This window comes from Mus caroli, unplaced genomic scaffold (genome assembly GCF_978045245.1).
Source record: "Mus caroli unplaced genomic scaffold, Mus_caroli_1 scaffold_6, whole genome shotgun sequence".
Lineage (NCBI taxonomy): Eukaryota > Metazoa > Chordata > Mammalia > Rodentia > Muridae > Mus > Mus caroli.
The window spans coordinates 10,720,717-10,738,367 of record NW_028227261.1 but is presented as its reverse complement, the minus strand read 5'-3'; the positions used below and the strand labels follow the sequence as shown (position 1 = coordinate 10,738,367).

The 17,651-nt window shown below is 41.2% G+C and overlaps 2 protein-coding genes across 4 annotated transcripts in view; both read left to right on the top strand.

The window, feature by feature from the left end:
• The window catches only part of LOC147004104 (uncharacterized), a 522,844-nt gene that overhangs the window by 258,204 nt on the left and 246,989 nt on the right, over positions 1-17,651 (top strand). The gene's annotated exons all lie outside the window — the stretch shown is intronic.
• LOC147004112 (large ribosomal subunit protein P1-like) lies at positions 15,145-15,489 on the top strand. Of its 3 annotated transcripts, none has more exons than XM_085838687.1 (2): positions 15,145-15,219; positions 15,292-15,489. In XM_085838687.1, exons 1-2 carry the CDS (start codon positions 15,145-15,147, stop codon positions 15,487-15,489), a joined length of 273 nt encoding a protein of 90 aa, XP_085694813.1. The 3 variants fall into 3 exon arrangements, with proteins under 3 accessions (XP_085694813.1, XP_085694812.1, XP_085694811.1); XM_085838686.1 differs by having other exon boundaries at positions 15,145-15,319; positions 15,386-15,489; XM_085838685.1 differs by having other exon boundaries at positions 15,145-15,489.

The window sequence follows — 17,651 nt, the reverse complement described above, 5'->3', positions numbered from 1 at the left end:
ATCCCTAGAAATGATGCTTGCTATCCAGCCTGATTTGGATGTCAATCATTAGGCAAGGCTACATTTGAACTCTATTTTCATGTGTCAGCCTCCTGAGTACATGTCCAATGGTAGAAGATGTAACCCTAACATTTACCGTTTTGTCAACATATTTAACAATGTTAATGTTCAGATGTTTAATAGAAGAGAATATCAAAAACATTAAATAGCTCATCAATCAGAGATGGAACCAAGGAGAATAATCAGCAATCAACTGCATATTTCACAATATACCTCACTTGCTATGGCTATGTGAATATTATTTGATACTTCATGTTTCTTCATGTTCCCATTAGTTATATTTTGGCACTGCATCTTCAAATAGTGACTTCTATGGGAATTATCTAGAGATGGTAGATACTGTAACAGCAATAAAATTAAATGGAAACATTTATGGGGTGTGTGTTTGTGTGTGTGTGTGTGTGTGTGTGTGTGTGTGTGCCCGCGTGCAAGTGTATGCGTTTGTATGGTATTAATACAGTGATTTTGGCCATTAGTGATATAAGGGAGAGAGAGAGAGAGAGGTAGAGAGAGAGAGAGAGGTAGAGAGAGAGAGAGAGAGAGAGAGAGAGAGAGAGACAAGAGAGAGAAAGACAGAGAGACAGAGATACTCATATTTTTACAGTGATTTACGCCATAACTGATACATGCAGATTGGAAGACAACTTTGTGCAGTCTACATTGGACATTCGTTAAAGATTTATTCATTTTATGTATATGAGAACACTATAGCTCTCTTTAGACACACCAGAAGAGGGCATCAAATCCCATTACAGATGGTTGTGAGCCACCATGTGGTTGCTGGAAACTGAACTCATAACCTCAGGAGGAGTATTCAATGTTCTTACCCACAGAGCCATAACTCTAGCCCCTGCATATTTTTTACATATTGATCAAGGTCAGTCAGCTTTCTAGCTTTGCATCCTACAGAAATTTCACACTGAGCCTTCTCACAGATGCTCAAACAAGCTTAGTCTTTACATCAATAAATAATGTCTTCTTTCTCCTTGGAAAGATATTGTCATTTCAATATGTACTAAAAGAACAATTTGAATAATAAATCTTATTTGAAAATAAGATTGTTTCTCTGTATAGCACTGGCTGTCCTAGAACTCACTCTGTGGAACAGGCTGTCCTCAAACTCAGAAATCCACTGCCTCTGCCTCCCAAGGGCTGGGATGAAAGGTACGTGTCACCACTACCTGGCTTATTTTAATTTTTGATAGCACAATAGGAGTCAGAGTTTTTTGGCCCCACCTCAGATGTCCTTCCATATGGTTGATTATGTGTGTCTTATTTTTGAGCTGCCAAACAGTTTCTTACCCTTCATTGACTACCAGCCCTGAAAGGACAGCCATCCCAGAGGACATATCAGGGTGTAAGGAGGGAACCTAAACAGAACCCTGAGAATTTCTATGAGCTAAGCTATAATAGCCTCTCTGGGTAGGCCTTAGTCTAGATGCTCAAGAACCATCAGTAGTTGAAGCATACCTATGCAAATAGAGCATTGCCAAGAGATGTGTTGTAAAAGACACTTAAGCAATACTAATTATTATTATTATCATTATTCCCATTATAGCATAAGATACCATCCAGGATGTGTCAAAAGACCTTTTTAAGTTGTCCCAAACTTTTCCAATGAACCCCATATCAAAAGCAAGAATGGAAACCCTGCTCTCATTGAGCAAGGATATACGTTTTCTGAGAGTACTGAATCATTTAAGACTATGTTAGCTCCTTGCTGAAATGGGACAGTTTGTTCATAGGCCTGGGAAATATTTTGTACTTAATAGTGTATAAAGCAAATGGTATGAATACAGGGATCACAGACAAGTAGAGACTTATCTCCTACAAGTGCAGCCTCCTCACGCAAAAGTTCTGAGGAGGAGCAGGGTTCGTCCCTTTTCTACTTTTCCCTGGATGGTTGGGTGTCCCATACTGCCATTCATCCTGGTGTTGTGGATTCCTGGGGAAAAACACAAACATATCCTCAGCCCTGTGTCAGCAAGGGAACAGGTGACTGACATTATGAGGTTAGGGCACCACTCCACTATACTAATGGAAGGGGGTTTTCCTGGGTAGGAAAGCCCAATGTTTATAGACAGGGTTTAGTCCCTGATCATCAAAGCTGAGGAAGTTTAGGTGAAACAAAGCCTCTACCTGAGTAAGTTAAGGATCACATTTGGACTCAGGGGAATGAGGCCCTGCATAGACAGCAGTCCTTACAATTGTGGGTGATCCCCTTTTAAAGCCTCGGGTCAGGTCCTGTGGGCCTAAAGAGGTAGCTGCAAGGCAGGAGATTGTTGGATCCCGACCAGAGGAGGCTGCGAAATTGAGGAAAGATTCTTAAGTGTGGGAAGGCAGAATTATCCCTGGCACAAAGTTCATGCCATGCATCCTGTGGAGGTCGGAGGCTTGCAGTTAATACCAAGCATTCAGATGCCTTCAAATGATTTCACTCATTCTCATCACCATCCAATGAGTCTGCCAAGGCTAAGATGGCGGGAGAAGAGGCAGTTATGGACACATATACACTTGCCTATTTCTAACAATATTTCTTGTGAGTAGCAACAACTTCCTCTATGGAAAAAATTAAATTAGTAATGATGTCAAAAGAATCAGAACTATGAGACGATGCCGGGGCCTAGCAAACACAGGAGTGGATGTTCACAGTCAGCTATTGGATGTATCACAGGGCTCCCAATGGAGAAGCTAGAGAAAGTACCCAAGGAGCTAAAGGGATCTGCAACCCTATTGTTGGAACAACATGATGTACTAACCAGAACCCCGGAGCTCTTGTCTCTAGCTGCATATGTATCGAAAGATGGTCTAGTCGGCCACAATGGAAAGAGAGGCCCATTGGATTTGCAAACTTTATATGCCCCAATATAGGGGAATGCCAGGGCCAAAAGAATGGGAATGGGTGGGTAGGGAAGTGGGGGGCGCTATGGGGGACTTTTGGGATAACATTGGAAATGTAATTAAGGAAAATATGTAATAAAAATATTAAAAATTAAAAAAAAAGAAAAAAAAAGAATCAGAACTAAAGAGGTGGTGGGGAACTATACCATAATGCCACACCCACTCCAGTAAAAACTGCATGACAGGCCCAAAAGCTTGGCCTCAGTCCTGAGGCATATTGTTTCAAGGAAACTTGTCTCTTGGAACGATTCTGGCGTCCCATAAACAGATTTGTTTCAGATTCATCCTTGTAATAGTTGGTGAATGGTTCTGTGTGCTTTCTTTCAGTATTGTTCTATTATAGGTGCCTCCACGGAATGATTTCTCAAATACTTAATTAGGTTGAACTCTGCTTCCTGGCCTTCATCAATGTCCTAGGCAGTCCTTGAGCCTACACTGGGCTTGGAATTTAGTAACTATGACCTATACAGAAGAATTGACTCCAGTATTGAAAGAGAGATATTGAAAGAAATAAAGCATTACTATCTACTATATGTAGAGTTAGGGATTTCAGAGCAAGCTTAACAAAGTAAGTTTAGAATTCTTATTATAGTTATGTATGGCAGACTACATTACTTAATAGAAGAAAGTCCCCCACAAAATCACTTAGAATAACAGCCAAGTCACTCCTATATTCAGGAATTTACAATGGTTTAGGAAGAAGATCCTGCTGTGGTTTTAGGAGGAACTAGAGTATTCATGAGAACATTAGCTAGACCAGAATTCCCTAGCACATACTTTCACTAGCCCAGAGGAATAACATGGCTAGGTATTTACTAAGAGCTGGGTGGTGGTGGGATAAACAATAAATCAGAATTAGAACTATGGCTTGCACATGAAAGCCCTTGCCCCAGGAGTGTAATGACTTCACACCTGGCTTCTAAGAATATAGCTGACCTTAGATAGAGCTGACTTTGTCTCAGTTGTTACATTGCCTAGATCCTGCCAGTCTTTATGTATATATTCTTCTGTTTTGTGTAAAGAGTCATTAAGAATAAAGTAACCTCAATGTACCTTGAGTGATGTGTCACCTCACTTCCTTTTTTTCTTCTGTATTATAAGGCTGATGCTCACTTTGAGAACTTACATTCAGATCAACACTCCCTTGTACTCTTGTCTGATTGACACTCAACACCGACTCCTTGCCCACCTGAATACTGAAACTTTGATTCTCCTGCCGGTTGAGGGACCACCTAAGTTCAGTCTGTGTCACCCGAATTCACCATGAATTTCTTGGCTTGAAAGAAAACCCTCATCCATGTATCAGGGTCTCAAATGTTCTCAGAACAAAATGCATGGGGATAGAACTCCTGCCTCAGTCCAGGTTTCCAGAACAGAGAAACTTATATTCATGCCACTGATGAAAAGGAAGAACCTAAGGGATTTTATTTGGGGAGACTAACACAATCAACAAGCTAGATGCTATATACACCTGATGTTTATGTCTCTGTATATAGAGACAGCTCTGGAACTGGCTTTGACTAAAATGTCTATACACACCCAATAACCCTTCTTGGGTACACAATTCTCATGACTTTTTACATACCATCCTTTAAGATGGCATGAATGGAAATGTATATTGTAGTTTGACTATGTGATCAAACTAATCTCTGAAGAAAGGCAGTTGTCTTCCTTTATTGATCTTAACTAATCAGTCTGTGCACCCTGCATGCTCCATATGAACGTCTTTCCAGAATTATATGTTGCTTGTAAGTTTTGTATAGTGCAGGATGAAAGAAGAGAAAGACAGCACTGATAAGATCCACACTCCAGGATGCTGAGATTATGCAACCTTCCATTCTGTCTCCTTGTTTGATTCTACCTCAAGTACATTGAAGCTGTTTCTTCTAAATAGTTGTTTCCAAAACTTTTCAAGAATATCTAGATCACCTATTCAGCCTTTCAGACTGCCATAGTCAAGATTTCATCTAAGCGATGAACTTTCTCAGCACATAATGCCTGGAAGGCAAATGACACTAACTAGTCCTCCTTTGACCAAACCAATTTTCCTGTTTTTTCCCTTCAGCCCACAGAAGGGATTTTTTCACCTCAATGCAGCTATAAGCAGACAAAAGAAGATCATCGTATCAGATCTTATGTTGTGGTGGATGGTTCTGGTTATTTTATGAATCATAGATATGTTATCATTTTTAGGAATATTTTACAAATATTGTAGATTTAGACAGGGAGGGAGCTAGAGAGCTTAGACTCAGGGACGTCTATCTTTCCTTTCCCCTTCTCTATCCTTCCTTCTTTGTAAATAAAAGTGGTAGGGAAGATAAAGATGGGATATAGTAATATAGAAATTAGAATACTAGACAAATAAGAATAGGTTGTCAACTTTACTCTTAAAAACATTGCATGGCCATATCTTACAGTGATAGAAATCCTTATAATTGATGTAGGATTGAACTTATAATTTCTTACATTTCTACAGAATTTATTTCAATACAATTAAGGTTTTCAATGGTATGAAATTCATAGATTAATGTAAAAATTGGGAGTAATATTATTGTTATTAGATAGGATTTGTACCCATGCAACACGTTTAAGAATACAAAGCTTAGACTGGGTCCTTCTATGTCTGCTATTACAAACAATTTTTAGATGATTGAAAATACAAGTTAAAGGTCAGGTATCAGAATCATAGTCCTGAGTTAATTATAAAGGTTTTTTTGAGATATTTCAATCAGAAATGGTTGAGAGTTGTCAAGCTTAACAGTTCAGATATACTTTGCATAGATAAATAGTTTTCAAGGCATCAGAATCCCACAGAATATGACAATAAGGCAATTTCATTTTTAAATATCATTTGACTAGACACATGTCTGCTTCTGACAGCATCCCATTCTTTGTATAAACATGAAATGCACAACTGTGGAGTTGCTCCAGTTGTGGTGAGATAGCCACCAGAGAAGAATTGCCTCACTTCATGTACAGACAGAAGTCCCGTCCGGGAAAAGGACATACTATGTGGAAGAGCAACTAATAGATCTGCCAAGACAGGATAAGCAGTCCTTCAAAATTCTGCTTTACAAAGTTCTGACAGATGATCCTGGCCAGAAGGCTGAAGACTGATGCTCCACCATTTTGAGGAATGAGGGACTGTCCAGGTTGTCAACTGTGTCCACAGTTTGGTTGGGTTTTAGAAGCTATATTTTATGCTTCCTAAATTTTCAGGTAATATTTAGGACATGCTTGGATTTCTTTCTTACAGGTGCTGAAGACTTGTTGTACACTCATAGCTAACTCAAGATGTTTAGCATTGACTGACATGATATATATTTGAGAGGATGGTTTTCAGATACAAGTTAAAACCAGGAGATAATTCAGGTATAGAATTGTAAGCCTTTTAAGTTAGGATAGATGGTAAAGCTTTATCTAAATGGAGAAGATGGATGGTCTGGGTGTTTAGGGTACTTTTACTTTTAAATTTTCATAATTAAAGAGTTGTGCTCAATTTATGTGTGAGAGAAAAGATCCTTTTAGTTGAACAAAAGGGATTGAACACAATGTGGATTGCCCTGGTGCTGTTTGTACTTTAATGCTTATTCTGCTTCCTCAAGAGGGGCTGCCCCAATTAACAGTAGAATATACTCATGTAATGTCACGTGAACCTTCACTCCATAATTTTGTTTTGTTTTGTTTTGTTTTTGAGACAGGGTTTCTCTGTATAGCCCTGGCTGTCCTGGAACTCACTTTGTAGACCAGGCTGGCCTTGAACTCAGAAATCTGTCTCCCTCTGCCCGCCCCCACCCCGATTGCTGGGATTAAAGGCATGCACCACCACATCCGGCAATGTGAAGAAATACTAAAAATATCATTCATTAATTATTGAAAAGTTCAGCCTCTGGAAATGCCGATAGCTCTCCTTATACTGCCAGCTTAAAGGAGCAATTGAGAAATTGTGAATTATAAAATTAGAATCCTGGAATGGTAGTAGAATAAATCGCCATAAAGTTATTTTCTCCTCTGAAATGTGTTAACCATTTTCAGCTGTAGCTTTTCTGTTACAGTGAGCCTGCTCATTCTGTGTTAGGACAGTGCAGCTGCCCCACATATCACTATGCCTACTATTTTTATATCCCTGTGGTTCTGGAAAAAACAAGGTGACATCATGTTAAACTAAGAGTCTTGTGGATTCAAATGTAGGAATAAAATTCAATTTTATTTTATTACACTTGTAATTTTATTAGCAAAACAAAGCATCAATACAAGTTTGAATCAAATGTTGATATTAGTTACAAGCTGAATTAATAGTTTGCCTTGTAAAATGAAAAACTGGAGTGGGGTTCAGTGGTGTGCAGCTGTGATCCCAGAAGTTTGGGAGGCAGAAGCAGGAAGGTTAAATTTGAAACCAGCCTAGACTTTTTAGCTTGGAAAGAGACAGACAGAGACAGAGACAAAGAGAGAGACAGAGAGAACCCTAAAACTATAGGATGGTGAAATGTGTCTGAGTCTTCATTGTTTGTGAGCAGTTTGCCTCGGGTTAATCCCCCGAAATGTCCCCAATTCCTTCTTAATGTTTTCATATAAAATATACTGGGGTCTCAGCAGTGGGTGACTTGCCCATCTCCAATTGCATAGTAGAGGTGTCTTATGTTCCATGAACCCTTTGATGAAGGTTGGCCCATGCTGCTGTGAGCTTTACTGGATTCCATCAATGCCATCAGGCATCCCTGCTATTGTGCCATCCCATTCTGCCTCCATGGGGACAGAGGGTAGGAATGATGACCCTCCTGAGGTCTCTCTGTCAGAGCTCATGTTGCAGGAGTCTCTTGTGGAGGGAAGGAGTCAGTTTCTGTCTTCATGATCTGGGTTAGATTTTACATGGGGCACTCCCATAATCAAACCACAGTTCGCCCTTTTCAGATGATCAGTCTCTTTGCTCTCTTTGATTTATGTGCCTCTGGCTTTGCTTTCCTGTGTGCATGTGCACTTGTGTGGAAGCTATACGACACATGTTCATCTTCAAAGGCAGCAGGACACTGAAGCAGTGATCTGCATCTTACTGTTGCTTCCCTTTTTCTCCCACCAGTTAACAAGCACAAGCCATGGCTCGAGCCCACCTACCACGGGAGAGTCACCAAGAAGGATAACATGGTGCTGGTGGACCTCCCACCACCACCACCACACACACACCATCGCACTGGATAAAGTTTCACTGCTGTGCTTTGCAGGTATGCAGGCCAAGCTGTGCATTGTCCACAAGCCTGGCCTGGAGAGGGAGCAACTTAAGTCTGGCTGGATGACAGGACCTCTCAGGAAGTGTTGTGGTAATCAAGAGCTTTTGTGGCTCCAGGCACCACATGTTCTTGTAATACTCCAGGTAGCTGACAGTAAGCCATGTTACTGGTCAAAGGGAGAAATGCTTAACCTAATTGCATCATTATGTGCTGTGCCTTGTGCAGATAGGCAGATACTGTCTTGACACACGCAGCAGAGATGGAGCACACATGGACTAAGTGAACACTGTTCAGGACACAGTTAATGTGGTGGGCCTGGGGACCAGTGCTCTGCCTGTTCTCTCTGGGTGTGCAAATGACTGTTTCACGTCACTTGAGCAACTCTTAGTTCCTTACGTTCACCTGCACAGTCTACAGAAACGTTTAGTATCCCGAGCTTTTGTCCCCACCGGCAAGAACACGCTCAGGACAACCGGAATCTTCTGCGGCAAAAGCTTTATTGCTTACTTCTTCAGGAGCAAGAGGAGAGGAGGGGCAAATGGCAAAACCTCATCCCTTTTATGGAGGATTGTCCTCCGCCTCGGACGTGTTGCTCCCTGATTGGCTGCAGCCCATCGACCGAGTTGACATCAAGGGGAAGGCAGAGCACATGAAGTGGAAAACTACCCCGGCACATGCACAGATTATTTGTTTACTACTTAGAACACAGGATGTCCGCGCCATCTTGTAATGGCGAATGTGAGGGTGGCTTCTCACAGTTTAGCAGTCTTTGTGGGGGAATAACTTTTGGCCTTGATATACTTTTTTTTTTTCAATCTTCAAACTTTATTTAGCTGAATATTTTTCTATAGCTTTATTTTGCGTATGTGACCCATGACAATCTCTGGTGTCCACAAAGGTCAGAATAGAGCACCATATCCCTTGGAGACAGAGCTGTGTGGATACTGGGAATCGAACCCAGGTCCTTTGCAAAATCAGCAAGTGCTCTTATACATTGAGCTGTCTCTCCAGTCTCTCTGTGGTTTAAAATCATGTATGGTGTTATGTTATTTAAGGAGTATACTTTGCATGCTGAACACATTGTCAATTTGTATTTGTTTATTTTTTACAGGCACGTACCACCATGCCCAATTTAATGAATTTACTCCCCCCCCCTTTTTTGTGGGTTTAGGTGTTTTGCCTGCATGTGCCTGTGCACCATGTGTATGCAGTACCCACAGAGACCAGAAGAGGGCACCAGATTCCCTGGAACTGGAGTTAATAGTTATGCATGACCTTGTGGGTGCTGGGAACCAAACTCTGGTCCTTTTCCCAATCAGCCAGTGCTCTAATCACTGAGTCATCTCTTCAGACCCCTGTTTGTTAGAGAAAGTTTTTGCTATGTTAATACTAGCTGGCATCAAACTTGTCATCCTCCTGCTTCAGGCTTCTGAGGGCTGAGGTGACAGACATGCATCACATTGCCTGGGTTAATAAAGTTAATAAATGTTTGATATGAGTTATTTTATAAGATTGAACCCTGGGTCTTTAAAAAGAAAAACCCTTTAGGACAGTGTCTCAGATTTTGATCATGTGGTGATTTTCCTACATCACTGACATTTAGTGGTGTTTGCCAGTCAGATCTGCCCTGACTGCTGGAGGGCTGTGCTTTCTCAGTCCCAGAGTGAGAGTAAACACTGGGCTCACACAAACACATGCATGTGGCTGTGTCCAGGTTTTAAATTTTTCTTCCTTTCTTTCTTTCTTTCTTTCTTTCTTTCTTTCTTTCTTTCTTTCTTTTCTTTCTTTCTTTTCTTTCTTTCTCTCTTAGTTTTTTGAAGTTAATTAATGTGTTTTACCTGCATGTGTGCAAGTATGTTAGGAGGTCAGAAGAGGCCATCAGATCCTCTGTTGTGAACAGTCATATGAGTGCAGACAGTCGACCCAGTTCTCTGCAGGAGAAACAGGTACTCATAACCAGTGGGCCATCCCTCTACCCTCGATCCAGCCTTTTATGTAGGCTCTGAGAATCCAAACCTCAGGCAGTCAAGTTTTGCCACGTTCTTTACCAACGGAACCATACCCCAGCCCAAAACAACTTTTTATTTTTGAGATAGGACTTATTTTGACTCATTTTTTAAAAATTTTATTTATTTTATGTATGTGTGTACACTGTCACTCTCTTTAGACACATGATAAGAGGATGTCAGATCCCAAAAGAAATAGTTGTGATCCACCATGTGGTTGCTGGGAATTGAACTCAGAACCTCTGGAAGAATAAATAGTAAGTGCTCCCACCTGCTGAGCCATATTTCCAGCCCAACTCATTTTTTTTTTTGTTTTTGTTTTTTTGTTTTTGTTTGGTTTTTTGTTTTTCGAGACAGGGTTTCTCTGTGTAGCCCAGGCTGTTCTGGCCTCACTTTGTAGACCAGGCTGACCTCAAACTCAGAAATATGCCTGCCTCTGCCTCCTGAGTGCTGGGATTAAAGGCGTGCGCGACCACGCCTGGTTTTTTTGTTTGTTTGTTTGTTTTTGGGTTTTTTTTTGCCCAACTCATTTTTTAAAAATATTTATTTTTGTTACCTTTGTTACACACCTAGAGACAAATACATGTGTGTACACATACACACATACATGCTGCACATATTTTTCATACACACAGAAACATACACTGCACACATGCACACCACACCACTAACACCCGTATACATGAAAATAAAATGTTTTGAATACAATTAGAATAATATTTAAAAGGGGAGTAGTAACTCAGGCTGGGAATGTGCTAGCCTGGCACCACAAACCTTGTATTCAGAGCTCAGACCCATATCACATGTTGAGGAGGTACACGCTTTCAATCCCCTTAGCATTTGTGAAGTAGAAGTAGAGGGATTAAACAGTCAGGCTCATCCTCTGTAACATAGTCAGTTTGAGGAAGAACAGCCTGAGCTGCATAAGACCCTCTCTTGAAACACAAAAGAAGCAAAGAATGACTGTGGTCCAGGATTCTGGGGTCAATGCCCTCAGCTTTGATTTACAAAGCACCAGCTCTGTACAGTATGCAGCACTCAGAACCCACCTCAGAGATAATAATGCATTTGCTCCTGAGCATCAAGAAGAGAGGCCAGGCACTTTTCAAAATGCTTTAGAAATAAAAAGTTTATTTAATTCTCCACCACTTGAAGCAAGGATGCCTTTTGCCAGCTACATTTTAAAGAGAGGAACTAGGATCTGAAGAGATGGCTTGGTGGTTAAGAGCACTGGCTGCTCTTCAGGGGACCAAAGGTTGTTCTCAGGTACACACATAGTGGCTCATGACCACCAACTATGACTGCAGTTCCTAGGGAACTGATGCTCTCTTTCAGCCTCTGTGAGTCCCAGGCATGCATATGGTACACTGACTTATATTCAAAGAAACATCACACATAAATAAAAATGAAGTATTTTTGTTTGTTTCTTTTTGAGACATGATTTCTCTGTGTAGCCCTGACTGTCCAGGAATTCACCCTGTATACCAGGATGGACTTGAACTCAAAGATGCACCCTCCACCTGAGCACTGGGATTAAAGACATGCACCACCAAGGTCAGCTTTACCCCTCAGTTTCATCATCTGTAAAGAGAAGAATTCCAATGCCCTTCCTAAGGCTTGGGCATATTTGTTTGTCTATATGAGTTGAAGAGCTTAAATTCACTCTTGAAGACTGGGGATGTTGCTCAGTGGTAGAGCACCTGTCTACCATGCATAAGGCTGTGGGTTGCAAGCTCCACCCTAAGCCCCACCCTCAGTAATAATAATTAAAATAAAAACAAAATAAAAACATCATCCAAAGGATTAAAGCAGTGCTTGGTTCAGAGTCTTGTATGGAATGTCTGCTGTTTCCATGTGTACAGTGAAATCATATATAGCATGTTTAAAAATATGTTTTCCTGAACCATCAAGATGGTTTGGTAGATAAAAGCACCTACTCCCCAGCTGGATCCTTGATCCCAGGAGGAAGGAAAAAATGGCATCCTGTAAGCTGTGTTCCCCCTCCACAAATAGATTTTTCAAAATTCAGTTATTTTTTTGTTTTGTTTTGATTATTTTTTTTCAAGACAGCATCTTACTACTTGTCCCTGGCTGTCCTAGAACTCTATGGACAAGGCTGGCCTGGAACTCAGAAATCCAACTGCCTCTGCCTCTTGTGTGCGGAAATTAAACACATGAGCCACTATACCCAACAATAAATGTAATTTTTTAAAATGTTAATGTATGTCCTTAAATTTAATATTCTGTGGGAAATATGTATCTACTTACATAAGTTGTTATTCAATTCCCTCACACTTCAGATTATTTTGGGGTTAAGCAAGGCTTATTCTGGAGACTTATTCTGAGGTTGTTTTTGCAATGGTACTGAGTCTGCTGTGGTGACAAGATTGGAGATGTCTTGTGAGGTGGCAGTAGCTCACTCTCAGTGAACTGACAGTGTACCAACTTCTCCTGGGATCTTTAGGGCCACCTGTCCTTGGCTTCTTGTCTCACCATCCCATCCCAGGTGGGGAAACTATTTCAGAGAGCATGTCAGCTGCGTGCTTTTGGGAATGGTGATCTTGACCATTTCTCTCCCTAGTGCCCTGGCTAGTTCAGTGCTTGGGACACACCAGTACTCCATACATGTATGTGGAAGGACAGATGAGTTTGTCTAAGACCACAAGCATTACTAAGTATGTTGCCTTTGAACCAGGCTCTCCGGCTGCAGCTCTCCAAGACATGACATTTCAAAGTTGAGAACAGTCTACTTTGTGTTCCCATCCCTCATGGGATGTGTATGTAGGTAAGCGCTGACTGAGCTTACTTGACAGAGCTCTGAAGCAGACACATTTGTGGTATTGAGCATTCTGTCCCTGATGCCCAATGTCAAACTCTTAGGGGACGCATGGCCAAGTCTGATATTGTTTTCTTGGTGTGATGTAAGAAAATATGCCATGGAGTTTGTTGAGGGTATCTGCTGCAGGTATCCCCTTTCATAAATGAGCCTGAAGTGATGACTCCCCTCTCAGCCTTTATTATTTTTCAAGATTTATTATATTAGTGTCATTATTATGTTTCTGGCCATTTTCAAATTTCTATCTCTGGTCTATTGTCAAGTGTGAACATTTTGCCAACCTGCAAACTTATTTTCTGGTGCCCTCAGAAGTTAGGAGAGGGAATCAGGTCCCTGCAGATGTTTGGGAGCCACCATGTTGATGCTTGGAATCGATTTTGAGTCTTCTGCAAGAGCAGGCCAGTGCTCTTAACTTTTTTTTTTTAATTTTGTATTTATGTATATGAGTACACTGTAGCTCTCTTCAGACACACCTGAAGAGGGCATTGGATTCCATTACAGATGGTGGTGAGCCACCATATGGTTGCTGGGAATTGAACTCAGGGTTTTTGTAAGAGCAGTCAGCACTCTTAAGCGCTGAGCTATGTCCCTTGCACACCCACCCCCCGACACCCACTCCTGCTATTAACTTTTGAGTCATAACCAGCCCTCATTCCTCTGTTCCATTAAACATCTTTCACTTCACAAGTAGCTTATGGTCAAATTTATAAGTTCAGAAATCAAGACTGGTGAGGCAGAAGAGTGAACGTGGAAAGCCTTTCTTTGCAGAACCTTACAGATCCAGGTGCTGGTATGCCATAGCCACTCCAGTGAAATCTGTGTGGCGAGCCCAAAAGCTTGGATGAATTCCTGAGGCAAAAAGTTTCATGGAAAATTAGTCTCCTGGAGCCTTGGCATCACATAGCATGATGTTCCTATAAACTTGTGTTTATAGGTGAATGGGTCTGTGTGCTTTCTTTCAGTATTGTTTTATTATCAGTGCCTCCAAGGAATGATTTGTCAAATACCTAAATTAGGTTGAACTTTGCTTCCTGGCCTTCACCAATGTCCTAGCCAGCCCTTGAGCCGGCCCTGGACTTGGGATTTCATAAGAATGTTACAGATTAAGACAGATTGCCTCCAGTTTTGAAAAAGAGATAGTGAAAGAAATCAGGCATTACTATCTACTAAATAGAGTTATAAATCTCAAGCTTAGCAAATTAAGTTTAGAATTCTTATTATAGTTATATATGGCAGACTACATTACTTAATAGAAGAAAGTCCCCAACAAAATCACCTTTAGAATAAGAACCCAGTCACTCACATTTACAAGAATTTACAATGGTTTTGGAAGTAGGTAGGGATGTGGTTTAAGGAGGAACTAGAGTATTGCATTATTCATGAGAAGGTTAGCTAGAGCAGAACTCCCTAGCACATACTTTCACCAGCTCAGAAGCTTAGCATAGTTAGGTATTTACTAAGAGCTGGCTGGTGGTGGGCTAAACAATAAATCAGAATTAGAACTATGGCTTGGGCAAGAAACGACTTGCCTTGGGAACATAATGACCTCACAACTGGCTTTTAGGTATATAGCTGACCTTAGATAGAGATGACTTTGTCTCAGTTGTTACATTACTTAGTTCCTGTCATTCTTTATGTATGCATTCTTCTGTTTTGTGTAAAGAGTCATTAAGCATCGGGTAACCTCAACGTACCTTGGGTGATGTGTCACCTAACTTCCTTATTTTCTTCTGTATCGTAAGTCTGATGCTTCCTTTGAGAAATTACATTCAGATCAACACTCTCCTGTGTTTGTATCTGTTTGCCACCCCTCTGACTCCTTCATGCCTGTGTACCAGGACCCTGATTCTCCCGACAGTTAAGGGGCCCCTGCGAGTTGAGGGGCTGAGTCCAGTCCACAGCACTTGTGATTTAACACAGCCAGGAAGGCACTGCAAGGGTGAAGCATACATGGGCATGGGACAGCACAGGTCCCCATAGGTCACTGTCAGCTTCCTAAGATAGCCATTGGGATGTCTACAGACAAACCCTGTTAATGTGTTCAGTTTGCTAATGCCGCACTGGGGTGAGGCCCTCACTTCATCCAACGACTAGCATCGTGCCAGCAATCCATAACATGGTGTCCGGCTCCGAGCTCGCCTGCATCTACTTTGCCCTCATCCTGCAGGACAATGAGATGATGGTCACGGAAGTTAAGATCAATGCCCTCATTAAAGCAGCTGGTGTCAGCATTGAACCTTTCTGGCCTGGCTCGTTTGCAAAGGCTCTGGCCAATGTCAACACTGGTAGCCTAATCTGCAATGTTGGGGCTGCTGGGCCCACTCAAGCTGCTGGAGCTGCACCTTCTGATGGTCCTGCTCCATCCACTGCTGCCGCCCCAGCTGAGGAGAAGAAAGTGGAAGCAAAGAAGGAAGAGGCCGAGGAGTCCAAAGATGACAGGGGCTTTGGTCTTTTTGACTAAATTGCTTTTGTTAACTTGTCCAATAAAGAGCTGAACCTGTACCTGAATTGTACCTCCTGATACCTTTACACAAGAGTACAAACTTTAGTGCATAATGAACCTCTTAGATATTTTGCATATTACTGTAGTTTTGAGCATCTGAAAAAAATGCATACTGAGGGGAATATATGTCTATAAAGGATTTGCTAATATTCTTATGTAACACACTTATATCCAGTCACACAAGATTATTGATTCTGAAGAAACGAGTCTGATAAGGGTCAACAATCTATTCAAAAATTATGATGCCACTCTTGAGGAAGGATTGACTTTTCTGACTTGAAGCCTTGTTGCTTGGTATCTGTTACATGAACAAATTCATGCTGAAGAGAAATTCTGTAGCTAGGCTTTAAGAAACCTTAATAGGAATGAATGCATTCATGATTAAGTGTGTGTGTGTGTGTATGGTGTATGTGTGTATTTTAACAAGGATTTAGGCCAGGAGAGATATGTGCAAATTGGAACACAACTTTGTGGAATCTACTTTGGATATTTTTTTATGCTTCAAATACATTTTTCAGTGTATTAGTTCATACTTAAGTCTAAATAGTTGTTTCGTTCTCAGAACCGCAAATGATTGCAAGAGAATTTTCACAGTGGCTAAAGTTGGTTGATGCTGATATTTTATTTATTTATATTTCATGTAATCCCCTTTCCTGGTTTTCACCTCTGGAAGCCCCCTATCCCATCCTCCCTCCCTGTGCTTCTGTACAGGTGCTCCCACACACATCTACTCCTGCCTCCCCTCCCAGACATTCCCCTACACTGGGGTATGGAGCCTTCACAGGACCAAGGGCCTCTCCTCTCATTGATACCTGATAAGGCCATCCTCTGCTATGTAGGCAGATGGAGCCTTGGATCCTTCCATGTGTACTCTTTGGATGGTGGTTTAGTCCCTGTAAGCTCTAGGTGGTCTGGTTGGTTGATATTGTTGTTCTTCCTATAGGTTGCAAACCCCTTCAGCTCCTTGAGTCTTGTCTCTAGCTCCTCCATCGGGAACCCAAGCTCAGTCCAATGGGTGGCTTCAAGCATCCACCTCCATATTTGTCAGGCTTTGGCAGAGCCTCTCAGGAGAGAGATATGTCAGGCTACTCTCAGCAAGCACTTCTTGGCATCTACATTAGTATCTGGGTTTGATGTCTGTATATGGGATGGATTCCCAGGTGGGTCAGTGTCTGGATGGCTTTTCTGTCATTCTCTGCTCCACAGCTCAGAATAACCAAGATATAATTTGCAGGACACATGAAGCTCAAGAATAAGGAAGATCAAAGTGTGGATGCTTTAGTCCTACCTAGATTGGGGAACAAAATATTCATGGGAGGAAATATATATATTATATAGTGATCAAGGTCAGGTTGTTCGATTTGCACCCTATAGACATTTCACTCTGAGCCTTCTAACAGATGTTCAAAAATGGTTAGGAATTACATCAAAATATTGTCTTTTTTACAAACATATGGTCATCCCAACATGGAGGAAAACAAAACAATTTCAATACTAAATCTTAGGTACAAATGAAAATTATATACTGTTATCTTTGTGGGGTTTTTTTTTAGGAAAATGGTTATGTAAGAAATGAGTCTTATAATATCTGTATTATGTAAACCTTCCATCTACCTAAGAGCCTAGATATGCATTCTCCAGTCCATATTTAACTTGTTCAAAGCATAATCTGGGAACTCAACCTAAAAGAAACTTAAGACTGACAGCATATGTTGAATTCAGATTTATGCTAGGCTGATTAGTCTGATAATTAACCTGTCATGAATGCACACAGTCACTAAAGCAACTTTTCTTAATTCATCTTATGCTTGTGTATGGAGTGATTTCACTCTGGCAACGTATATTATTTCCATCAGCTTTATCTGCAGCCCTTTTAAAAAAAGAAATATTTACAAAAATGTTTCTGGGGGTCTGGAGAGATGGCTCAGTGGTTAAGAGCACAGACTGCTCTTCCAGAGGTCCCGAGTTCAACTCCCAGCAACCACATGGTGGCTCACAACCATCTGTAAAGGGATCTGATGCCCTCTTCCGGTGTGTCTGAAGACAGCTTCAGTGTACTCATAAAAAAAAATGAAATAAAATTTGCCAGGCATGGTGGCACACACCTTTAATCCCAGCAT

Bases quoted from the DNA above. Each gene is read 5' to 3' on its own strand.
- LOC147004112 (XM_085838685.1), top strand. From the start codon at position 15,145: ATGGTGTCCGGCTCCGAGCTCGCCTGCATCTACTTTGCCCTCATCCTG.